This window comes from Primulina huaijiensis, chromosome 16, assembly GCF_012295235.1.
Source record: "Primulina huaijiensis isolate GDHJ02 chromosome 16, ASM1229523v2, whole genome shotgun sequence".
In the NCBI taxonomy this organism is placed as follows: Eukaryota; Viridiplantae; Streptophyta; class Magnoliopsida; order Lamiales; family Gesneriaceae; genus Primulina; species Primulina huaijiensis.
The window spans coordinates 19171935-19198336 of record NC_133321.1 but is presented as its reverse complement, the minus strand read 5'-3'; the positions used below and the strand labels follow the sequence as shown (position 1 = coordinate 19198336).

Sequence of the window (26402 nt, the reverse complement as noted above, 5' to 3'; positions counted from 1 at the left end):
CTCTTCCTATAAAAAACTTGTTCAAGTTCCATGAAAATTTCTTATCATAAGCTACATCAAAATTCAATTTTAATTCAATATTGTCTTGATAAGTTCAGTGAATTATCTTTTTACCAGCCAACATGCTCGATCGTTGGGCCTCTTGAAAGTCTCGCAACAGTGTCTCACTCCAATTCGCTTCAAGTCTTCGGTGATATTCGGGATATATTTAATTAAATAAATGGAACGTTGAATTGTCAATGATTTTCTTTAGGTTTGTTAGATGACATTGCTTAAAAATTTCAAGTGCCATTTGAATATAAATAATAAAATTCTCTATATTTTTTCATGAATTTTTTTTTCTATTGTATCGCCACCACGTTCTTGGGAGTTGGACAAGCAAAATTTATCGACCCCATCAAATATTTGATTCTTTATTATTGAGCAAAAAATAAATTTAGTAAACCGATTTTGGTTGATTTGATGGGTTTTTTTAAAAAATAATTTAATTTTAAAAAAAAATTCAAGAATAATTTAAAAAAAAACATTTTCAAAACTACTGCAATCCACGCAGCTTCGTAAGCACGGACGCTGGTGCACGTAAGCGACGGAATATATATAAAAGCCGTCGTTCATTAGCGACGGTTTCTTAAACCGTCGCTACAATGAATCAGCGACGGTAAATGGAATCAAACTGTCGCTGTAATGGAATTAGCGCCGGTTTCTTATTCCACCGACGGTTTCTAAATGGACTAAAACCGTCGCTAAAATTGAATCAGCGACGGTGTTTAACCGTCGCTAAAATTAGCGACGGTATATAAATTGTCGCTGATTAACCCGTCGCTATATTATAACACCGTCGCTAATTTTAGCGACGGTATATAAATTGTCGCTGATTAACCCGTCGCTATATTATAACACCGTCGCTAAAATATTCCGTCGCTTACGTGGACGAGCATCCGTGCTTACGAAGCGCGGATCGCAGTAGTTTTGAAAATTTTTTTTTTTACATTATTTTTGAAAAAAAATTTTAAAATTAAATTATTTTTTAAAAAAACCCTTGATTTGATTGGTAAGATTTTTCTATTTTATTTTGTCAATTACAATTATAGAGCCACTAGTCTTGCGTTAAAGTACATTAAAATTTTAAAAAGGACTAAAATCGTACATATATGCACATAAATTCAGGGGGGGGGAAGTATTGGGCCGAGGTTAGGATCTAGTACTGTGACGGTTCAGGAAGGGGCGACCCATTGGGCCTAATTTTTCTAATTACTCGGGGCCCGTCCGACCCAATTATATAATGGATGGTCCCAAGACGGCCTGTATTATTTTTTCCCCAATATTTTGGTTTAGTCTCGGAATGACCAGGAAAATGCAATTCCATTCATGGATATCACATCAGAATCGTAAATTTAAGTTTCAGACCGACGTGGAACTCCGATAACTTATAACACATCTGATACTAAACATATCAGGCTTAAGATGAGGTCTCAAATTCGAAAGTCAACCGTAATAAACATTTATCTCAACTAAAAAAAATGATCATACAAGTGGATTCATCTATGACAATTACAAAAGCGAATCTTATGCTTAAATCAATTATTAAGATATGGTACTAATTAAAAAGATAGTGGGATTGGATTGAAATGTTGATTTATGCCTGGTACAGTGTCTATTATCAATGGGACAAAAGCTCTTAATAATAATATATAAGAATAGTTGGCCAGCAAAAAAGAAGAAAACAACGTTTTTAAACATATATATGGCGAAGTTATGTGGAGAATCGATGTCGCATGAATATTTGTCGGCTCGAGTGATATCCATGCAGATTATGCACATCCCAAGTGCAATTTTGCTGTAGTACTCACGTATGGTCATACTTTGAAATATTAATAATAAATTTGTCTATGGCTCCGCCACACCGATACAACTAACCAAGACAAAAACTCATATAAAATCTTCTCACAAAATTAATTAATTTTATGAAACGGATATTCAACTCGACCTTGACCCATACGTTTTAATATTTTATAGATTCACGAGTTATATAGCAAATCTAAAAGTGTCACGCATTTGTTTCACGACTCTTCCAAAGGAAAAAGAAAAGGTTTTTCATAAGCTTAGAACTTTTACGTAAATATATTCAATCACCCAAAACCTCAAATCTGCTTTTTTTTCAAAAATTTAATTATGCGAGACCCGTAAGCCGCTATCCAAAAATATCTTTTCAAACACTCAAAAAACATCCATTATTATATTATGTGTATGCATGTGTGTATGGTGTGGTTCTTATAGTCTTGTCTCTTGCAGGCTTAAAGACATTAGGACAATGATTAGAAGTGGACATTGTAACCAACACAAAAACTTCTATGAAATCGTCTGATGAGTCAATTTTGTGATATATATTTCATATTCGACTCAACCCAAATTTTTTATATTTTTATGTTAAAAATATTGTTTTTTACTATAAGTCACAATAGACGTCCTCGGTAAGCAAAATGCTATCATCAATATTTGATTAATAAGTTCGCTTCATCAAATTCTCTTTGGAAACTTTTAATTACCTACAAGCTCCGTAATTTAATCAGTCAAAACAACAAATCACTAAATATGGTTGAGGGAAAAACTATAACAAAAACAGAACCCAAAATGAATGCATGAAAAAAGTGAATGGACGAGTATACGCCTCCTCTATTGCCACCATTTCATGTCCTTTTCCTTATTATATATTTTCCCGATCATGCAGCCGATTTGAAGCATTTATATATTTTCCTATAGCGTTATCTTCTCGATTATACTAGATCTCTCTTTTCTTTTTTTCACTTATTTTTCCTCGCCTCGTTTGGGTGCTTCAATGGCAATCATGGGAGGCTGTGGCATCGGAGCACTAACTGATAAAACGCACAATTTCTTGGCTCCATTTTTCTCCGCTTCTACAAAATTTGCTTCAATATCTCCCATCTCGGTGGCATTTTGATTGTTTCCAGTTGTACCCTTTTCTGGTTCAAGAATTTCACATCCTCCTTTTTCTTTTTGTTTCCCCCATAGAACTGCGTACAGTCCAATCACAATCAGCACTGCTCCGAGAACACTGAACCAAGCCGGATTATATTAAATTAATTACACATAATACTAAAAATCTTAAATATTTCTTCGGGAATTTTTAGGATGTTGAAATTACCCTCCGACAAATATTTTTTCAGCCAAGATGAAAGAGCCCATGATTGCTACGATAATCATCATCAATGGACTGAAAGCGGTGACAAAAACTGGCCCTCTTTTTTCCATCACCAAACCTTGCACGTAATATGCAATGCCCGAAGAGACAATACCCTAAAGCATTACAAGATAAAGATCTATACATTTAGTATTTGCGTAACCTTTTTAAGTAGAAAATTCGCATGTAAATATTTATAAGATTTATACCAGCAAGTTTATATTATAACTGAAAAACAAAATTTTAAAAAACTTACAGCATATGCAGCAGCTAACAGGTTCATGTCCCAACCAATGACCCAAGCATCTGTTTTGTGCTCCATCACCAAAGTCACAACAATGGATTGCAATGTTCCCAAAAAGCACACAAGGGCTGTGAGTGAAAGTTGTGCTGTGTATTTCCTCAATGTGATAGCCTGTTGAATTTTTTTGAAAGAAACTATATTAAAAAAACAGAGAGAAAAGGGTAATATTAAAAATATGTGTCTTAGTAAAATTTATATATATATATACCTGAAGAATGAAGAAAGAAGCCCAGGCCAGGGTGGCAATAATAAGAAGAATTGAACCCTTAACCCAATCTTCTTGACTGGCATGAGCAGAAGTAGCTTCAGGAGCATATGACTGCTTAGGATGTATGTATTTTGACCATACCATGTTTATGACATCTCCTTTATATAATGTCATGAGCATGGCTCCACAAACTGTTATCAGTGTTCCCACCACCTTTGCTTGGCACCTTATTTTCTTCAAATTAAGTTTCTCCATCCTATATGATCAACACGACTCTTCATTTATTGTTAGCTCAACTCGGTTTGATTTTTCGAACTATTTCTGTTTATGGGCAAGGAGTGCAGTGACAGAACCTAGGCAGTAGATTTTCTACGTTTTCTTGATTTCAACAGCTTAAAAATTATGGCAGAAAACAACTGATTTTCTTCTTCCTTTATGAGTTTTGCTAAAAGGGTATTTTTATGTAAATTCAAGCTTAGAGAAAGTCTTTAGTCCTTGTTTTCAAACGAGATTTTAGCTAAGTTTTGTTTTCGATGCAAAATACTTAGAATTGCTAAAGATAGTGTTTTTCCTTGATTTAGTGTACCTGCATATGACTGCCATAACAAAGGTCATTGCAGGTAGCATGTTGCTCATGGCGCATGAATACGTCGGCGAAGTAAATTTAAGACCAGCGTAGTACAAGTTTTGATCAATCACGGGCCTGCAAAATTTAAACCCCGACACGAAACCAGTCAGAATAAGATGGAAAAATACTTGTAAGTGACTTGCTGCATATATACATGAGCTTATATTTTATACATATTCTCACCCCAGAAGTCCCAAGACAAACAGCTGCAGGCAAATCGTAAATGTAATCTTTGGCCTCACTTTCCTACGTGACAAAACCAAAAAACAAAAAAAAAAGATTAATATCATTCCATTTTGCAGTTATGTAATCAGAAATTATAGAATTTTGCGGCATATTCAGTACCTTTCAAGTAGAATAGCAAAGGGGGCAATAACTGCAGTAGCAAAGGCATGTCTATAGACCACAAGCACATAATGGCTCATTCCTCTGTTAAGAGAAACTTTCGTAATGATATTCATTCCAGCATACCCGAATTGTAAACAAATCATGCCTATGTAAGGCTTTGCCTTCTCAAGAAATCTGCAAAACCATCCTTTTCCTTCCATTTTTTGAGATATAATATATTAATATTGTGTATTAGAGAGGGAAAACGCTTGATTCTTGAATGTGGTTTGTGTTTTGTATTAGGGGAGTATGGCTTGAGGCTTGAATATTTATAAGCGATTGGGGTGGAGGTGACAGGGGTTTCTTCGGAACTTCGGTCTACGTATGTTAAAGTGGATCTACTCAATGGAATATTACGATAAAAAAAAACCCTGAATAACATGTATGCAAATCATGTATGATAAGTTCGTCCGAAAGATTATTGACAGTGAGAATCGAACTCATTACTATTCCTCGTTGGAACATCCATANCTTAGGCTTTAGTATTAGGTCATTGAGCTTACAGAAAAATTGGCCTGGTCTTAGTTACCCCAATACGTAAACATAATATATATGAAATATTTCTTAATAATGTAGTATATACGTGCATGCATATATGAGCTCTTTCAGATAAATAAGCAGTGTCTTACCTGAGAGTTTTGAAGTTTGAGTCGAACTCAAAAATAATCCCTCGAATAACAGGTCACTTTTTTTTACAACAAAATTTTATTTGTTTCATTTTCAACTAATAAGTTTTTAATATTTTATCAAATATTATATTTTCATTCAATTTTTTCATAACAAAAAAAATAGAATAATCATTTTTTAGTTATCATTATCATCCATAAAAGAAACAAGCTAGTTTCAACATTATTGTTATCTTGATTTTTTTCATTCCATATTCATTATTCTCTCGTTGTTTTATTCTTTCCGATGAAGTATTTTTTCAATATCTTTAGCCTAACTCTGATTTAACGCTTTTTCTTTTAGTTTCCTATTCCAATTTTGATACCTAGACAAATTTTTTGACGTCCTACTGATTATATCTTTTTAAAAAATAATTTTATGTTCTATGATAAATATAAATTATTTGAATTGGAAATTTAGAAAGCATTTGCAAATTATTAATATGTAAATATGACATCTCAATTGTATTATTTTAGCATTCATTCATTGAAAACATTATACAACATGATGGCAGAAGTAACCAATTTCGTATCGTGAATTGAACAAAACATAAAAGCTTTTTTTATTTCTAAAATCAATTACTAATTGTCTTATCAATACAAACATATAATTGAGAAAAATTTCAAGCATAATCCAGAATATAACATGGGGATATTGAATTTTATAAACACAATTTTTTTAAAGAAATTATCGATACCAAATTTTGAAGTGAAACTTAATGTATAAATTTAATCACCTTATCACATTTTACTATGATATCAAATTGAAGGAGACAATAAACAATTAACACTCTTAATATAGCTAGATATGAATATAAGATTAAGATAAATGAAACTCTTTTATATTAGAAATTATTGGAATTATATAGTAGAATAATAATATTTTGTCATTTTTTTGAAGCAATTGAATAAATATCATAATAATACATATAAAAATTTATTTGGGGCCCATTGAGGTATGGACCCTGAGGCGATCAACTCACGTACCTCACACAAGGTACATGTCTATAAATAAGCCACTACTTTTTTTTAGTATAAAAGTTAATTCACACGCACTAAAAGATTATGCCATATTTGTTTCTATTTTGATCACTTTTTTAGAAACAGTCAAGTCTTTCATATGTTGCTCGAAACATTTTGGAAAATTTACAAAATTTATCATATAAGTGGTAACGTTATCACTTTTAGTCTTACAAATCGTCAAATTTTAGTGATAAGTTTTCCATTGTTTTTAGTATTATTTTAGTCCTTGTTCACTAAATGTTGGCGTGGAGCCTAACATGTGAGCAAAATCTGATATGATGTCGACAATATGAACTATCATGTCTAATTTTTTTTTTTTTTTTAAAAAAGACGAACTTATTGAATTAATTTAAAATTCCTATAGAAACTAAATGACCGAAATAAAAAAAAATTATCAATATTTTAGAAGACGGATTTTTATCCGAATAAAATAAAGTGCGATCGTCACAAAATTTAATCAGTGCATCCATTAACGGGTTACGTGTAATCCAGGAAGGACAAATCGGAATAAATATATATATATAATGGTTCCAATATTTTAACTGCTAGTGGGCGATTAAGTGATCCGAAAGGTACCACCACGAAGGCCAGTTTAGTGCAAGCTTTTGCAATGTGGGCTCCGCCGCGTCGATCATCTGTCCGAGCGCGGCTGCTGATGCGAACTTAGCTGTAGTCCAAGATATATCAAACCGAGGTATGTATGGAATTAGATGTTCGTTTAATTTTTCAAAACAAAAATCATGACGTTTCCATTTTTTTTGAGGGATCTGTTTGGGGATTGCCGGAGCAACGGTGTTGGTCGGAGAGCATTGCGTTACTCTTACTCGAGTGTTTATGCGAGAATCAACGTAGTCAATGATGCTTATTCGTCTACCCCATGAAAACATCTAAGAATCAAATTTTATTTTTTGTATTATAGAGTCAATATAATATAATTTTGGCCTAAGTTTTGTCGAGTCAGCCCATTGCACTTTATCGCGACTTTATTAATGGGCATAAAAATATAGTGTATATATGGTATGCTAGGTAGCAATTCGAGAACAACCACAAAAAGTTTTGTTATTATTAATGGGAAATAGGTTATTCGGTTTCGTTTCTCTGCATCCATCGAGGTCCCATGCAATGTATTATAATTTTGTGACCATGCCCACTTGATAAAGTTGGATCTTATCGTTAGAGCCAGTGCAAAAATAATACGTGTATACTCAACCGTTACAGGTCGATCGTTCTATAATTTTTGTACACGAAATTTTACCTCAAATTACAGAGATATCGAGTACTACATCTACTTGAATTTTGTTCATCGAGGAATTTAAAATTGATAAATTCGAAATCTATCAATCCAATCACGGTCTCTTCTTTGATAGAGGCATCCATTTTACTAACTGGAGGCTGCTTTATTACTGAATTTGTTATGCCAAGTATGAGTGCACACACAAGTTGGACACAAAAGTTACCTCACCATTCACCAAATGCGACAAAATTCAACCAGTTAACATCTGTAGAAAATTAAATATCCAATTTATACTTCCTATTCCTTATTTAAGATTTATAATTTTTTTTTACAGGGAGAGCCATGGTTGTTGGTTGAGCAAGTATTATCAAAATAAGTTGAGCAAGTATTGACAAGAAATAAACATTCACTAATTCTTAATATTTACATAATCATCAACATTAGTAGAAAGAATTAACTTCGAGCCCGGTATCATTAAAGAAATACACAATTAAAAAAAATTTCTTTGTCAGTGGACTAAGATAATGTTGCAGATGCTTTAAAAAAGTTATTACGAACTTTTCATTTACTAATTTGTAAAAACTTTATGAATTTTCAAACATTTACGAACACTACTTAATGGAGCAATTAAATCACTAAACTTTGTCTTTAAAAAGCATGAAATCGATGATAATGCCAAAATTTTATAGCCTGTCTGTCTAAGTGGTAGCAAAAGCAACTTTCCTTGCTAATCCTGATAGTTAAGTAATTAAAAGTATATTGATAGGGGTAATTTGGGCCGTGATTAACTAATCTTTTGTTTTGAGATTTTCCCAAAATTTTTTATATTGGAATTTAACTCAATTTCTAACATGCTAATAGAATCCTAGTATCTTAATTAGGGCTGATATGATTTATTTACAAGGGTTTTTCTGATTAATCTAGCTAGTTTTACTAAGTACGGCCCGAGGATATATGAAGGGTGTTTCATTAATTTTTGGTGTATGTGATAAGATGTTGATATGTATTTTTCTACTATTATTGAATGTACTTTTTATTGTTCGTCTGACACCAAAGTCTAAAATCTAGGACGGAAATTTAATTTGCAGTTCTGCATATATATATTTTTCGTCCTTATACATAAAATAAAATGGTGCATGACATCAACATCCATTAAAATATATGAGCAAAGCTAACTAAACTTAAAAATGGCTTGTGGGCTTCTATTCCAAACTAAAATCGAAGCTCTTTTGAATTATTGCATCCGAATATTAAAACTAATTGTTTTGGTTTTTTTATATTTGAAAAGGAGACAACTAAAAATCAATTTTATCAAAACATTTTTTCACCTATGGCTGAACGAGCATGTTGTGCGATAGACATTGCCCATACAAACCCAAGACTCCCGAAGACAACCAACACACTAAAGTGGGCCTCGCAACTGTTTATGTTCACACAACAAATAGCCCAAGTTTAAAAATATGTTTGAAATTTATCGAAATTTATTATATAAACAAATTATACAAATCAAAACAAGGTTGTTAATGAATTGAGCAGATTCAAAAGTTTTTTGATTTGACTCGATAAATACTTGATTTGTATTCGAAGTTATCGAACTCGAGTTGAGCTCAAAATTGTTCTAATTTTTTTCGAGCCGAACTCAAGTAAAAATTATTTTTTCGATATTTCACGAGTTTTAATATTTTATTAATGTAATATAATTATATGTTTAATATATATGAATTTCGAACTTCCGAACCTTCATTATTGAACCTTAATATTCGAGTTATAATTCAAATAACTAGCGAATAGGTTTGAACATTTCGATCAGAACTCGATCTTCATTTCCATCCGAACTTGAGCAAAAAAATATAAATTTTCGAGTTTTGAATTAAGTTTGAACTCAAATATTCGTAACTCAAGCCAAAATCGGACTATAAATTTTTACTAAAATTCAATTCCCTTAATCAAAACTCAACCTTGGGATTTTATATGATAATTTAATAGTAAATTATTACTACCATTATATAGTATATTGTAGCTTGAATATTAGTGAGTGGAAAATAACTAGTCAAAATCATTTAAAAAAAGAAAAAAAATACTTAAAAATTATGTTTGGATGGAAAATCTCATTTTTAAAAAATGTACAGTTATTTTATTAAAGTTAGAAATGTGTGTTTGTGGTTTTGGAAATTTTTGGTCTAGTAACTCGGTATGTTTTTCATTTTTATCATGTTATCGATCAATTACGATCTTAGTCTACTATTTTGCACTTTTTCAATTTTAGTCATTTTTCATCGAAATAATAACATGATATGTCATGCGAAAAATGATTACATGCCACTGAAAATTGCTAATGTGGCGAAGACATTGTTGACGTGTCAATACTAGATGAATAATGGGTAAAAGTTAAGGGGGGAAAGTCTACATATTAAATAGTTTTGATATCCTGCCCACCTACCGTGCACACTTATGTGAGCACCGATGAGGTGTCACTCATCCATTGGATGTGATGAAATATAGAAAAATTATGCATCCAATAGATGAGTGATACCTCATCGGTGCTCACATAAATGTGCACGGTAGGTGTGCAGGATATCAAAACTAACATATTAAAATAAAATAAATAAGAACATAAATTGACCATAATTTGGACGTAAACAATATCCAAAATGGATAACAAAGCGAGGCAACGAACTGACCAACGAACAGCCCTCACATTTGTTATCCCAAATCACTCCCTCTTCAAAACTCTCCCGTATATCTCAAAAAATGGCAGCTATTTCTTCACTTTTCACTCCAAATCCAACATCAAATTTCCCATTTTCCAACCCAATTTCCTCCCAGTCATCTTCTCACAAGTCCCATCAAAATCTCAATTTGCAGCTGCCAAATCTTTCGAGAAGAGAGTTCTTGAACGGATCAATTGCTTTGATTCCATTAGCGGTCTCTCCTCCTTCACCTTCACAAGCCAGAGAAGTTGAGGTGGGATCCTACCTCCCCGTATCGCCTACGGATTCCTCGTTCGTTCTTTTCAAAGCCACAACTAAAGACACCCCTGCTCTACGTGCAGGTAATATATATCAAGATTGTTAGAGTTTAATGCTCAACTGTAGTGTAATACCCTATGATTGACTATTTGTTGGAAGAGTTTCCGTTCAGTTTATCAAGTTTTCAAAATGAATATGGACGTAGTTGCTAGAGAAGCATTGTGAATCGAAGTGTGATATGTCTACTTAACTTTTTTGATTCTCAATGTTATAATTTGATGGGGAGTGGTTCTTTGTTTACGTCACTTCGAAGATAGCATTTAGTTATGTTAGGACTGAGACTTGTGTCTAACTCAATCTCAATTTTTCAATGGACTTTTTTGTTCTTTTGCTTCAGTACAATGATGTCCCGTTGAACTTTTGGGTCCTACCCAGGTGAACAATGGAGACGGGATAGAAAACCATGAACTCAGTTGCCCACGTTTACGTGATTGATGCATGCCAAAAGTAATATCTCATTGGATTTCAATTCTTTCTTTCCTAGTTGAAATCTGTAGCCTGGATACTTTTTAGCTTCCTGGATTAAATTTAATTGATGGAAAATTCTTAAAAATTCAATCTAGTGTTGCTATAATGTTCGGTGGCTGCAGATTTTTTCGGTCCCTGATAATCGCTCACAGGTTCTTGTTAGAAGATGTAAAAAATTGACTCTGATTGTATTCTATTCTCTGAAAAATCTCATTTTAAGAAATGGGCAAACCGAAGACTCTATCTCTTATTAGAATATTGATGTCATAACTCATAATCTTCTCGTTTTTCTTTAAAATACGTCGCTTCTTTCTGTTTTTGCTTATGAAAATTCTGAATATAGCTGGTTGCAGGAAATGTACAGCCTTACCAGTTCATGCTTCCACCGACTTGGAAACAGCAGCGAGTGGCTAATATATTATCGGGCAATTACTGCCAACCTAAGTGTGCAGAGCCGTGGGTGGAGGTAAAGTTTGAGAATGAAAAACAAGGAAAAGTTCAGGTGGTGGCTTCACCTTTGATACGACTTACGAATAAACCCGATGCAACAATCGAAGAGATAGGGACCCCAGAGAAGCTCATCGCGTCTCTTGGCCCTTTTGTCACCGGAAATTCATATGATCCTGATGAACTACTTGAAACTTCTGTAGAGAAAATCGGTGATCAAACGGTATGATCTTCTTGTTATATAAATTTTTGGTATATAGAGTTTTTGTAGAGGAAAAATGAGATCAATAGATTTATGAATTCTGTCATAGCTTTTAACACCACAGTTAAACATATGCTGAAATTGAACTGGATGGAAACGTGGCCAAAATGGATTATTTGAATGGGAGAAGAGCACGATCAGTCGCCCTCTAAGCAAATCGTATGCACACCACTTCACCTGTATTGTTCTTTAAAAGAATGCTAAGTTTTACCCTCATTTCCCTCGAACCAAGATTTTTTTTCCTGAATAAGACACGTGGTGCTATAAGACCAAACATGTCGTCATTGGAGCTTGACGGGTTTTTAAGATCCATATCTGCCTGTCAAGGCCACAATTCATTTTGATCAAATCTTGTATACAGATTGCTCATCCTGATCTCCATATGATATTTCTTGTATTCGGACCCATATTACATCAGAAGGGTTTACATTTTGCGGGGGGGTGGGGGTGGGGTGCAGCATGTGTTTTCACCCCCCTTTCTACCGAAATTTTTATAGATAAATTTATTTTCATGAACTATATATAAAAAACATACCCCCTAATGTATGAAAAAGCAAATAAGTTTTCAGTTTTGTCCACCACCTGAATTCATGTTCCTTGCTCCGCTGCTGTCGTGCTTACGACTAACATTCTATTTTTTGCGTGTTGTGGATAGAGTGATTTTGCCATTAGTTGTGTTCTTACTCCTTTTCAGCTTCCATTTTATGATTTATCTTTTGGAAACTTAATCGAGCAGTACTACAAATACGTTCTGGAGACTCCGTTTGCTCTCACGGGATCACACAATCTTGCGAAGGCGACAGCTAAAGGAAGCACGGTCGTCTTGTTTGTGGCCAGTGCCAACGATAAACAATGGCCGACGTCACAGAAAACGTTACAAGCTATTCTGGAATCCTTCGTGGTGTGATCTTTGTTCACGAGAAAATTGGGGAGACGTGAGCCTGTGTTTCATTGAATAGTGTGTTTTCATTTGTGAATTTTTCTAGCTTTTATGGTCATCTGAATTGTTGTCAATGTTAGAGAGTTGAAGTTTGTGTTGTTCCGTATGCAGAGGACTAAATGTTTGCGTTACAAATGCGTATCGAACGAAGATTACATCATAAGATGGGTGGAGGTGATTCAGCAAATGGGTAAAATCTATGGTGCACGGTATCGTATAGATCTTTGAATTGTACAAGTCCCACTTGAAATATATACGGAGACTTATTATGTATTGATAAATTAATGGTTGCTACATAACGTAAATTTTAGTCCATATGACATAAGACTTATCTCGACAAAACAATCCTTAAGAGTCACCAAGTTCCTTGTGGTAAATTCTTGCATGTTCAGAAATCAATCTAACTCGATTGAGGCGATGGATTTCTCATTTCCCAACTACACAATCCGAGCTAAAGGTACTCTTATCAAAATTAACCCAGTCCCCCTGGTAATTGAATATACGTCCTACATGTTATTTGACTAATATAACACATGTACGAGAAATGATTTATGAACTAATTGAATCAATCAATTCCCAACCTCAAGAGAGTAAAAGGAGAGCACGGGAGAAATAAAAACTTACACTTTCAGAGATAGCTGCTGTTGATTAATGAATGTTTACAGTCAAACACAAGCAAATCAGGCCGACTAGTTCCCATAGAAGTTTACGAATAAAAAAAAAAAACTATAAACACAGTCACCACGTAATATCTACAAAACTGATGACTTGCTCCTATTTCCAATTCTCAAGTAGTCACTAGGTGAGGAGCAGCTCCCCTAAAAGGAAGCATGCATGAGTAAGTGACATACTTGACACTGTCAATTAGAATAACTACGAAAATTCGAGAAAGGGCCTTTGCTCCCATCACACCATCAACATCAGTATCACTTGCCTCCCTAGGATCCACGAGCACAGAAACAACCACAGAAGATGCTGACTTATTTATGTTCAGGTTCTTGTTTTGTGAATGTCTTCCAGCTTGTTCCTCGGAAATGTTATGAGAGGATCCAGGAAAGGGAATAGGATGACCATGGAGGATCCTGCGGTTCCTTCCCTTGCTGAGGTGCGAAGAATTCTTATTTTGCTGTTCAGAAATATTTCTTGAGGCAGTAGCTGGGACAATGGCTCCTGAAGTGGAAGCTGATGACACGTCAAACTGGAAAACTTCTGTGCACATCCCCGAGCTCAGCATCGGACCTGAAGGAAACCTTAGCATTATACTTTCTGAAATTTGACCGTGTGCCCCACGAGCAAGAAAATAGTGCAAATATTTTCTCTCTGAGGATCAGCAAAAATTTGTTCACTTGGGTAACGATAAGTATTATTCAACCAACTTGAAAAAAAAAACAGAAGATCTATCAACAAGAGATATATATTTTAGAACTGCATAATTCAGTTTTTTAATCTGTAATTCAATATTTTTTTGCCGAGGATGATGTTTATTAGCCATGGAAAATACATGACTCTGAACCAGCGAGTTGTTTATATGAGTTGCACGCACTTGAGTCGCCCCATACATAAGGGGAGTCAAGGCAAACGAAACATTTAAAATCATCACACTTTGTACTACATCAATATGTACAAAGAGGTAAGATACCAGCCTTTGAAAACAGCAGGAATGAAAAGCCATGAGTCGCACATAAGCTAGCACGAGCAAAAAACCATGTGTACAACTTTGGATTCCACAGAATTCCTATAAAACTACAATATTTTCTTTTGCATGCATAGGATCAAATCTGTCTTTACATAACCACATGAATAGTCAATGTTAGGATTATAACTCAGAATAACACATACAAAAAGAAGCCATGTGCAAGAGAATATTAAACAATGATTACCAGAAAGGCCTTCACGGAACCATTGCTGAAGCCTGCCATCATTGGCTTTCGACTTCAAACTATCTTTGTCTGCTGAACCAGAGCCCAGTTCCCTTAGGTGAGGGAGCCGAGCATCATTTCTTCCCATACCAGGGACAGGAACAGCAGGAGCCAAATCTCCACGAACTGCTAAACCATTTACACCACCTCCCTGACCCCGCGATATCATGGCCTTTTCACTTGCCAACACTGAATGGATTATCAAATTTCCATCTATCTTAACAAGCTTATCATTCCTAGGAACATACAATGATGCAACAAGGGGTTTGCTCCCATTTCCCAAATGAACAATCTCATCAGTTCCTGGCTCCCCTCGACTTCCATCACCTCTTTGACTACAATGTCCACCACCACCACTATTACAACTAGATTCTCTTTCACCACCATACTTCTCAACATGCTCAGTCCCATTTTTCACAAGCAACCTCCCATGGTAATTCTCATAATATCCACCTCCAACATAACTGTTATCACTGGAAAATGCCTCCCTAACACCTCCATATTTCATACTGATAATTGGAACCAAATCTCCAAATAATATAATAAAAAACAGCAAACCGATAAAGCTAACAGCTGCAACCTTCTTGCTCTTTGCCCCCCCACTCTTCTTAGCTTCCACCTTCTTACTGACCTTTGCCACGTTGGCTTGCTGTTGTGATTTCAATCTTGGGATTGGAACCAGTGGCACTTGAGATCCATTTAGCCTCATCATGTACGGGGGAGCAGATGGCATCCATGGATACATCGTGGCTGGGTGTGGAAACATCCCAGGATGAGGAGTTGCCATTTGAGGAGGTGGGACTGCGCCATTACTCCCACCAGCGCCCATTTGTTGCCGTAGAGTCATGTTTTCAGTCATAAAGAATGAAATCTTTGCATTCAAGTCTTGTATTGTAGAATGCATTGTCCTCACTTTATCCTCCAACTCGTCAACATATTGCTTCTTCCTCTGTCTTGATAATTGCGCACTCTCTCTGTTCCTCATCAACCTAGCCTTCTTTTTACCGTCATCTTCATTCGAACCACTGATACTACAATTATTATGGTTAGTCTCAACATTATACTCGGATTTCCTAAACTTGTTAATCCTGGACCCTAAATTATTATCCACATGACAAACTGCTAAATCATTGCTCTCTTTTTTCCTCTTTAACATGGAACTATTGACATTATTGTTTGGAGACCCTCTGGATTTAATCTTTTGATCAACAGTATCAGAACTAATCAAACCGAAGTTAGCATCTGGCATAGAATTTACAGATCTAGCGCAATTTTCAGAGTTCTTTGATACATTGGAACAACAATTCCCAGAACCCTGTGATTCGGGGGAAGGGCAATAAGTTCCCTTAGCTTCAGCACCAGAACATCCAGAGTTCCCTGGATTTGACCCATCTGATTCAGGCGACGGGACATTGAGATAACCAGAGATCTGATTAGATTCTAGACCTGGAGAATTCGAATCCAGAACCCCAGACCCATTTGAGCTCTTGTTGCTGCCTGCGGGCAGATGACGCAGGTTTGGACAATCTGATTTGAAAACACCGTGATATTGATCAAAATTAAGACCTGATCCGGCATTGGCTTCATCAAACAAATTTCCATTTTCTAAATGGTTGGTGTTGTAGATCGGATCGGAGAGTAATTCGTCAAGATCGGAAGAAGGGAGGCATAGGTCGTCGAATGAGAAATCGAAATCAACGTCTTCATGAAACGCGTCGTCGTATTGATTGTCCCCCGAGACGTTACTCTCCATAAAGTGTTGGGAAAAGAAGGCATCGTCGAGGGGCGGAATCACAAGGCTGGAACTGAAATCAGCGTCATGAGGCGGAGGCGAGACGACGACCACCGTTGGATCAGACATTCCCGTGTGTGTAATTAATTGTGAGACAATGAGATGAGAGAATCGGGGATTTATTTCTTCAGGTAGAATTTCGCTGACTTCGAATAAAGAAAACGTGTCACGTGTTCTGGGCAGATTATGAATTGTATCAATTTGTACAAAATAAAATAAATTTTAAATTGTTAAAAATAAAAAAATTACGATAAAAAATAAAAATTTCAAACTCATAAAATATATTAAATCACATATTTTATAAATTTTTCTGTACTCAGTTGTATTTTTCTTTACAATTGAGAGATCTATTTATAATTTTTTTTAAAAATAATCCAAAAATAAATATATCATCACACATTAATATTCAATATTTATCACTCTTATTTTCAACATTCAATAATTTAAAACTTATTTTCAACATTCAATAATTTAAAACTTATTTTCAACATAAATATTATAATAAGATTTTTCTAACCTTAAGTCTATTGCCTTATGTTAATTAGTGCATCGACGCACGTTTTGCGTGCTTGTATAATATTTTTTTATAATTTATTTGATTTATATTTAAATGAGGATCAAAATATAATTATAAGAAATAATGAGGGACTACATTATAAATTTGATTTGATTTATATTTAAATGAGGATCAAAATATAATCATAAGAAATAGTGATGGACTATACTGTAATTTTGATATATAAATTAAAAAATTAATTGAAAAATAAAAGAATAAAAAAAATGATAATTGAACCTATAACTTAAATTCAAAAAAACAATGACTCTATCAGCTTAACTACATATAACTTTTATTAAAATTTTAACATTTTATTAATATATATATTGATTAAAACAGACTAAGACACCAAAATTAATTACTCTAAATATCTCAACTTTAATAATAGAATAGTATAGATGACGTAAAAAGGACAAAAGTTAATATGATTTGTTAGCGCGTGATTGGGTGCAAGTACGTGTGTAAGGAAGTCTCTAGGTCTTGACTTTCAACTTCGACTTGGCCTATTACTTAAGCGTTACACGTGAATTTTTTATTATTTTTAAATTGGCAATAATTTAAATTTTTGTATTTTTATGGAATATCATCTTTTTTTTTTATAACCATAATGGATATTCTCGAAGACTCTTCTCACATTTCTTTTATTGTTTTTTATTATATTTTATTTATTACGTCACGAAGCAGGAATAAAAACAAATCCAATTTTCCCGTTCGTACGGAGTGGAAGAAGAAGGGTTACCCATTTTCTTCTCTTGATCCAATCGCCCCTCTCTCTCTCTCTGTCTGTAGAGAGAGAATATCCTACGCTCCAGGGGCAGGGGCTCCGCACATGCATCAATAGATATACAAGAGGGCGTTGGGAGTATGGATTTGAGTTTGACTTCTGGAGCTAGTGCTGAAGCTGGTGAGAATGGTGGTGTTTTGGAGCAAAAGGTGGAAGAGAACGAACCACCTGCATACGCTTCTATGGTGGATTCATTTCTCATAGAAGCTCTTCGGAACCCACGTCATCGTTTAACTGGTTTGTTTTTCTTTTTCTTATTTCTGATCGCGTTGTTTTTATATCTTGTGTTGAATTTATTGCCAGTTTTTTTTATGTGTAATTGAGAACTGTTTTTTTCCGGGGCTGGAGTCTCTTTGGAAGATTTGGAAGTTTGCTTTAGCTGTATCAGGTGTAATTGGGGTTTGGCTGTGAGGGCAATGTTTCGGTTTTATTTTGATTCATCGGCTGTGTAATTCAAGAAGCTAGCTACGGGACTTGCTGATGTGGATCGATTTAAATAAACATCTGAATTGCACGTCATTTTGTTAAACCTTAGATATAGATTTTCAAATTTGTGAAATTTATAGAAGCCATAGAATGATAACATGGTCTGCACGAGTGGCTTGCTTATGGTTAGTTTGAAAATTTACATGTTAAACCGCTCTGAAATGGATGCTTAGGCATCTCCAGTCACGGTTCACAGTCGTGGTTGCGGAGAACATGGCGGAGGCTGCTGTTCTAGTTCTATTGATATTTTGCGAAATGGTCGAGGTTATCGTCGCTGAATGTTTTTATAATAAAAATAGAAAAATTTGAAAAAAATTGCAGAAAATGTTCCGTAACGGCGCGACATCTGCGATCATTTTTACAAACCATGTCTCCAAAATGGTTGCTTCAAATAACATCTCTAATTGTATTATTTATGAAAATGACATTCTCCAAAATTGTAAAATGATCCTTTTTTGTAATTTTTTTTTGGTTCATTTCCTGCCTTTTATTTAATATTAGTGGTTTTTTGGTCCTTTTTTTAAATTTATTTCAAGTTTTCTCTCTCTTTTTCATTTATTTACTGTAATCGAACTATTTGGAAGGAAATAATGAACTATTTGGAAGGAAATAATGAACAAGGTCGTGACAAAAAAATACATTACATGTTTTATTATTGACATAAATCGAATTAAAGTAACTTGAGATGAATTAAACATGAGATCTCATTAAAATATAGAAAATAGACAATTATTAAAGATTTACGCATGTGTCTTTAATGTTGTGTGCGGCTTGCAATTTGATGACAAAATTTATGCAGTACTTTTAAAAAATTGAGTCATGTTTAATTGAGTTCGATTTAATTATTCATTACGTAGTTACTTAATAATTTTTATATATTTAATGGTTGTGAATGGGATTCATAGGAATGAAAAAATAGAAAAATAGAGAATTTTACAACATAGAGAATATGGGCTGGAGAAGATTTTTGAAATAGAGTTTACAATCTCTATTTTGGAGAATAGAGAATTGAAAAATGGAGAATGTGGTTGGAGACCTAAGAAAAGTCTTATTTGCTAATACTAATGGTATGTCTATAGTTTGCTAAATATTCTTCGTGGATGTAGTCTTGAGAAGCATTTTTATGTGAGTTTCTTTTAGGTGATCATTTAGATGCTTTTGAACAACAAACATCCTTTAAATAATGTTTATATTTGGGTTTTTTTGTAATCAAGTTATTCTGTCCAGTTTGATTTTATAATCATGTGCTGTTGAAAATTGTTAAAAACCAAAATCGCAAACATTATGTTGGTGTTGCTCCTTCCTTGATACCTTTAAAAAGAAAGTTGTGTGTGATCATGTGAGGCACAGTGTTAAAAAATGCTCGTGATCATGTAAGGCACAGTGTTAAAAAATGCTCATCTTCTGGATTTCCCCTTTTTTATGTCGTTGAAAGCGAACCTTTATGTATAACCGGTCAGATCTAAACCTGGTACGATTTAAGATTTATTTGGTTCATTTCCGTTTCACATTTGGGTGTGTTGATTTTAGTTTTGATGTTTATTTAGTTTGTTGATAATATTTGTTGGTATTTCTTGTGATTTGTCAGTTTTACGAATGGAAATCGATATTCAGAAGTTCATACAGAATTCTGATCTGCGGCAGTTTGAGTTTCAACATTTTCCTACCTCATACCTGCGGCTTGCTGCTCACCGTGTTGCTCAACATTATGGTTTGCATACCATGGTTCAGGACAATGTTGTAGATGGTCGAGGAATGAGAATTTTGGTTCTGAAGAAGCCAGAGAGCAAGTTCCCTGCTCTTTGTTTATCTGATGTACCAGCAAAAGATTCAGAAACTGACAATCTTGATCAAAGCAAGATTGTCATTAGACTGAGACCTTCTAAGCTTAACTCAAATGATGCCAAGGAATCAGTCAGTAAGAACTGTGGAAGAGAGGAAGGAGGAGTATGACAGAGCAAGAGCTCGTATCTTTAGTAGTGCAGCTAGTCCTGAGTCAAAGGATGCTTTGTTTCAAGCTGCTGATGTTGAGAGTAACTTAAATGTTGATGACAATGAAGTTTTAAGGAACTTGTGTTTGCAGGGGGACAATAGGGTTTGTAGCAGGGAATTCGGTACTTCTACGGTAGCTACATTTAGGGACAGGGAAAAGGATCGGATTGACCCTGATTATGATCGCAGTTATAAAAGGTATTTAATGACTAACTTGGTTTTGAGTTAGTAGCTATGCATTGTGAAATCGTTGGTGATATCTTGTTACTGTTCTAATTTTTGCCTTTTCTGTACCTTGTTGAGCCTTTTAGTGGTTTTAGTTTGATTGCTTATATTCAAGCTACAGTAGTCCTTAACTCGCATGCTCGAGAACAGGATTGAACTAAGTTTTTCTTTGTGATGCATTATTCATTGACAAATTTTCCTGGGTTTGAATTTTGATGCCAATGCTTGAGGAAATTTGCATAGACAACATGCTTTTGAGTAAATAATTGTATCAGATGTCTGTTTTCAAAGATATACACGTGTACATAATAGCTTGGGAAATTAATGTAATGGTGCATATGATGTGGTTCGTAATTGCTTTCTCAGATACTGCCAATTTCATTTTGATTAGTCTTTTGCCATTATCTGTTGAGATTTGCATGCATATGGTATAATTAGTTTCAGTTTCTTCTTCTTTTATGTTTTGGTGCAGATATGTTAGGAACACCCCAAGCACTCAAAATTTCATCCAGGCCCAATTTAATGTAGAGAAAATTAAGCCTCCATTTGTCCAATACGAGTCTTTGCACCCTCAGCTAGCTCATATGCCAGTACCTCTAGCTGCTCTCATTTACGAGAACCCAGTGATGAATCATTATTGTGCAGCAGGATTGAGTCAAAAGTATGGGGATGCTCTGTACATGCAATGGCCCATGCAGACCATGATGTATACACATTCGTATGATCAGCTGAGGCATAACTTTTTCCAGGTATACATATCAAGTCCTTGTTATTTTGCTTCATCTTACAGTCTGCATTATAGACGGTGATTAGATTTCAGTCGTGTTTTGCTTCTTTTTTTATTGTATTAGTACATTTTAACATGAGCAACTTTTTTACTTCAAATTGCATGGAACACCTATTTCCAGATTTTGACATGGCCAAGAAGGTTAGGTGATTCTACAGCTGATACATTTCTTTGATTTGTCACAGGAACCCTTCAGTCAGCAGCCTCTTAGCTTTGATTACTCCCAGAATAGATAATGGTTGGTGTATGATGCCGGTGTTACTCCTGGTACATTGATTTAGAGCAAGGGATAAAGACAGTTGAACTTTTGGTCTTGTAATTTATTTTTTGTGGCTTTATTTGAAGTTTGTTTTAAGTTCTTTGAAACCTTTCGCTTGTAGCAGAAGAGACTGCATCTTGGCGTTTCATTTCATCGGTGAAATGGAACAAAAATTCTCAAAGCTTTTCTCTTTTTATATTTAAGAAGTTTACAAAAACAAGCAATCTCTCTGGCAGTTGCCAGCCAGGTGGTTGAAGAAGTATCCCTTTAGAGATTGGATGTCACTTTCAATATCCTTTTCTTTTTTTCATATGATGTGGGCTAATTCAAACCATATTAATTTAAGTTAAACGACGATGATGAATTATGATAATAATAATAATAATGCTTGAAATCCAAATTACGCAACCTCCGATAAATAATAAAGTAAAGCACAACCACGACCGGAATCAACACTTTGAATTAGGGAAGGTTATGTTTCAAATCACATGTTAGTGGACTAATAAAAAAATCATTTATTTGTCTGTCCTTCTCTGTATATAATAAATAAATTATAAAATTTAATGCATTGTATTATTGTTAGAAATCAATATTAAATACTGCATCAAACAAAAAAATCAATAGTTAATACCATTATGAAAGATATTTAAAACTAATAACTGATTAAATTTAATTATTTAAGTAATTCAAGAAAGCACCCCATAACTTCTCGAATTTTGTTCGAAATTTTAAAAAAAAACTTTATGTTTAAATTTTGAGAGATAATTATAACTTTGACTCGATGTTATAATTATTTAATTAATTTCAAGCAATTATGGGTTGTTTTTTGAGGGGAAAAAATTTAGTATAGCGCAAATATATACAACAACTAATAGTAATAAATATAATTTATTTATTCGGGGCGGACATGGCACATGCCGACAATTGGCTATCATATCAGCCCTCCCCGATAGTATCAGCCTGATTCACTCGCCTCAACCGTGTTTCTGATTCACGCGCACCCCGTAAACAAATCAAACGATCCCACGTTGCTATTACTTCAAGTAAAATCATAGCGTGTATTTTCAACCACAAGCTAGTAAATATTTTGTTCATATCTCCCTTTTTCAAAAAAAAAAATCAATTCACTTTTCTCAACGCCCCGATTTCATCTCGTCCGTCGATTGATACAATCGTACGGCGTCCAATAATCAATAGTGTTGGGAGGGAAACAACATGTACCGTTGATGATCCTCTGCCACAAAGATAAAAGCCGATAGATAGGGTAGCCATTTCTCCTCACACGCTCTCTCACTCACTCTCATCGATCGAGTTAGATAGCACTCACTCTCATCGCCTCTACAGTTTCCGAGTTTCTCTTCTCGAATTCGAAGGTATTTTCTGTAAGATCTAGACCAGATCTGCTCGCGATTGTTGTGTTTTCCAAAAGAAGTTCTCGTCATTTTGTGTTTATTAATTGATTTCCGTGATTCTAGGCTTAGATATCTTTGTTAAGTCGATTTTGAAACTTTGTATGTTCGGACGTCGAAATGCGGGTAGATCGAGACGGTTGTCTGCATTCCGTAGTCTCCAGTTGTTTTTAATCGATTCTGATGACTTTGACATTTCACTGTTTGTAGACCAACGTGTATCTGAGAATTTTATGGTACAATGGCATCAATTATTTTGCTGTATGGTTAGATCTGTGAAGTATAAAATTGTTTATTTTTTTGACTTCCGGTAGGATGGATATGAGTGTCTATGTAAGTGACGATTCCTTTTATTTTGCGAATTAAGGTTTGAATTTGGTTTTTCCACGTTAGATCTCGGATCTGTATGATGGATTGCGCATTTGCGCGTTGAAAATATTGTTACGCGCAGTGGGGAAATTATATTATTTATCGGGATTGTAGATGCTCCTTCCTTTATCTTTCAATTATTGAAGTTTTATCTTGACAAACAACTTAATAAGTTGATACATCCATTAAAACTTTGTGATCCGATAGCTGATCATGTGTTTGTGTCTGACAGTTTTTTTGAATTATAGGAACAATGAGAGAAATCCTGCACGTCCAAGGAGGCCAATGTGGCAACCAAATTGGCTCAAAATTCTGGGAAGTTGTCTGTGATGAGCATGGCATAGATCCAACTGGAAGATATGTTGGGACATCTGATTTGCAATTGGAGCGTGTCAATGTTTACTACAATGAGGCGTCTTGTGGGAGGTTTGTGCCTCGTGCTGTGCTCATGGATCTCGAACCTGGAACCATGGACAGTGTCCGCACTGGTCCATACGGCCAGATCTTTCGTCCTGATAATTTTGTTTTCGGCCAATCCGGTGCTGGGAACAACTGGGCCAAAGGCCATTACACTGAGGGTGCCGAGCTGATTGACTCGGTTCTTGATGTTGTGAGGAAGGAAGCTGAAAATTGTGACTGCCTTCAAGGTAAATTATTAAGTTGTCTGGATTTGTTTGTTTGTTTGTCCGTCAGTTAGGACTGAGACTGATAAATTGTGGAGCTTTCTCGTTTTGGAAAAATTTGCTGACGTTTTATGGGCCATTGCCTGAAAGTTTAGATCTTGCTTCTAGGTTTCCAAGTGTGTCATTCACTTGGTGGAGGAACTGGTTCGGGAATGGGTACCTTGCTGATCTCAAAGATCAGGGAAGAATACCCTGATAGGATGATGTTGACATTCTCTGTGTTCCCTTCACCAAAGGTGTCAGATACGGTGGTCGAGCCATACAACGCCACTCTTTCGGTGCATCAACTTGTTGAAAACGCAGATGAATGCATGGTGCTTGACAATGAAGCTTTATATGATATTTGTTTCAGGACACTCAAACTTACCACTCCTAGCTGTGAGTATATTTTACCGAAACTGCATTCCATAATGCATTTTTACCACCCCTTAAAACTGTTTTTATTTGGAAAAAGAATATCTGATCTGCTATTAATGCATTCTTAAGGGGGCATTCTTTGGCCATTTTCAATGTTTCTGGTTTTTTCAGCGCATGTTTTTGTCCCTTGCTTCTATAGGTCGTGTCTTCACACTCAAAACTAGTAATATGAGCGAACCATTTATGCGGAGGATTGGAATAGTTTTATGCTGTCGGGACTTCAGTGTTGGGATATTCTTCATATTTCCGCATCATTGTCATGCTACAATTAATGTTCTGACAACACTACCACTAGTGATCGACCATGTCTATCGTTATGAGATTCATTACATTTTCTCTGGAATGAGTCCCACCACACCGGGACAACGTTATGAGTTGTTCCATTGGTGGTAGATGCATTCTTGACATTGTTTCATTGCTTGTTCTATTTTCATGCAACCAAAGCATCATTTTGGCATTATTCCGTTTGTGTGTTTACCTACATACTTCCCTTTGGCTGGTGTTATCACATGGAATTCTATATGGAAAATTCTGTGTTGTTCGATGTTAATAGCCTGTTAATTAGCTACGACATCTTGTGTCGTATGAAAAGCATGAATTCTGCCGACAGCTTGCTCCTCCGAATTCTTGAGCTTATATCCTAATTTCTTTCCTTTTGTTAATCCAGTCGGTGATCTTAACCACTTAATATCTGCAACTATGAGCGGAGTTACCTGCTGCCTGCGTTTCCCTGGTCAACTTAACTCCGATCTAAGAAAACTAGCTGTCAACCTGATTCCGTTTCCCCGTCTGCACTTCTTTATGGTGGGCTTTGCTCCTCTTACCTCTCGTGGTTCCCAGCAATACCGTGCACTTACTGTTCCAGAGCTCACTCAACAAATGTGGGATTCCAAGAACATGATGTGTGCTGCTGACCCACGCCATGGACGTTACCTTACTGCCTCAGCCATGTTCCGGGGAAAAATGAGCACCAAGGAAGTAGATGAACAAATGATCAATGTTCAAAACAAGAACTCTTCCTACTTTGTGGAGTGGATTCCAAACAACGTGAAATCAAGTGTTTGTGACATCCCACCAAAAGGACTTTCGATGGCATCCACCTTCATTGGCAACTCAACCTCAATTCAGGAGATGTTCAGACGAGTGAGTGAGCAGTTCACAGCTATGTTCAGGAGGAAAGCTTTCTTGCACTGGTATACAGGTGAAGGAATGGACGAGATGGAGTTCACTGAGGCTGAGAGCAACATGAACGACCTTGTTTCTGAGTACCAGCAGTACCAGGATGCTACGGCTGATGATGAAGAGGATTATGTGGATGAGGAAGAAGAGGAAGAGACGCACACGTGATAGATGAAAACTAGACTGTCTTCCGCAAACTTTCTATGTGATATCTGTTTGGAAAATATAATATCTTGTTCTGTGTTCCATACATTTTCTGTTTCGAAAACTGCCTGGTTTTCGATCTTCCATATCCGTTGTTAGTAGCTCTACAAGAAAATGGGAGGAATCACTTGAAGTTTCTGTTTAATGTTTGGTTTGGAGTATGTTGTTTTGGATCTTTAATTATATGCTGTTGACGATACTGCGACTGGTTGTGATGCTATTTATCTTGGTCAGACGGACAAAAATACCCCTGATTTCGTTTAATAAAATTTGTTTCAAGACTCTGCTTTAGTATATTATTAAAACAATTAAATAATTTGTTAATCATAATTGAGTAAGTTTTTTGTGAGACGGTCTCACGGATCTTTATATGTAAGACGGGTCAATCATATTGATCTTTATATATAAGACGGGTCAATCATATTGATCTTTATATATAAGACGAGTCAATCATATTGATATTCACAAAAAAAAAGTAATATTTTTAGCGTAAAAAATAATATTTTTTTATAGACAAAAACGATTATCGTCTAATATAAATTTTTGT

General features: G+C 35.2%; 4 protein-coding genes and 1 pseudogene across 5 annotated transcripts; 3 read left to right on the top strand and 2 right to left on the bottom strand.

Moving 5' to 3' along the window:
• Positions 1-2632: 2632 nt before the first annotated feature.
• Positions 2633-4981, bottom strand: LOC140961148 (WAT1-related protein At5g07050-like). The gene is made up of 7 exons (XM_073419444.1): positions 4685-4981; positions 4523-4585; positions 4298-4414; positions 3712-3967; positions 3456-3614; positions 3164-3315; positions 2633-3073 (listed from the first exon to the last, which is right to left on the bottom strand). The coding sequence occupies exons 1-7, from the start codon at positions 4885-4887 to the stop codon at positions 2806-2808; spliced, it is 1218 nt and encodes a 405-aa protein (XP_073275545.1). The 5' UTR covers positions 4888-4981; the 3' UTR covers positions 2633-2805.
• A 5325-nt stretch (positions 4982-10306) lies between these two features.
• On the top strand, positions 10307-13099 carry LOC140960819 (psbP domain-containing protein 6, chloroplastic). Of its 2 annotated transcripts, XR_012172262.1 has the most exons (4): positions 10307-10700; positions 11499-11815; positions 12591-12812; positions 12906-13099. XR_012172262.1 is itself a non-coding variant. In XM_073419098.1 (3 exons), exons 1-3 carry the CDS (start codon positions 10400-10402, stop codon positions 12759-12761), a joined length of 789 nt encoding a protein of 262 aa, XP_073275199.1. In that variant the 5' UTR covers positions 10307-10399; the 3' UTR covers positions 12762-13099. The 2 variants fall into 2 exon arrangements, 1 of the variants encoding a protein (XP_073275199.1); XM_073419098.1 differs by having other exon boundaries at positions 12591-13099.
• Positions 13100-13403: 304 nt separating this feature from the next.
• On the bottom strand, positions 13404-16632 carry LOC140960817 (bZIP transcription factor 17-like). Its single transcript, XM_073419097.1, has 2 exons — positions 14675-16632; positions 13404-14033 (listed from the first exon to the last, which is right to left on the bottom strand). Exons 1-2 carry the CDS (start codon positions 16572-16574, stop codon positions 13582-13584), a joined length of 2352 nt encoding a protein of 783 aa, XP_073275198.1. The 5' UTR covers positions 16575-16632; the 3' UTR covers positions 13404-13581.
• Positions 16633-17772: 1140 nt separating this feature from the next.
• LOC140961604 (uncharacterized) lies at positions 17773-21775 on the top strand (annotated as a pseudogene).
• Positions 21776-22803: 1028 nt separating this feature from the next.
• Positions 22804-26141, top strand: LOC140961265 (tubulin beta-5 chain). Its single transcript, XM_073419676.1, has 4 exons — positions 22804-22967; positions 23621-24019; positions 24164-24433; positions 25140-26141. The coding sequence occupies exons 2-4, from the start codon at positions 23626-23628 to the stop codon at positions 25817-25819; spliced, it is 1344 nt and encodes a 447-aa protein (XP_073275777.1). The 5' UTR covers positions 22804-22967; positions 23621-23625; the 3' UTR covers positions 25820-26141.
• Positions 26142-26402: the final 261 nt, after the last annotated feature.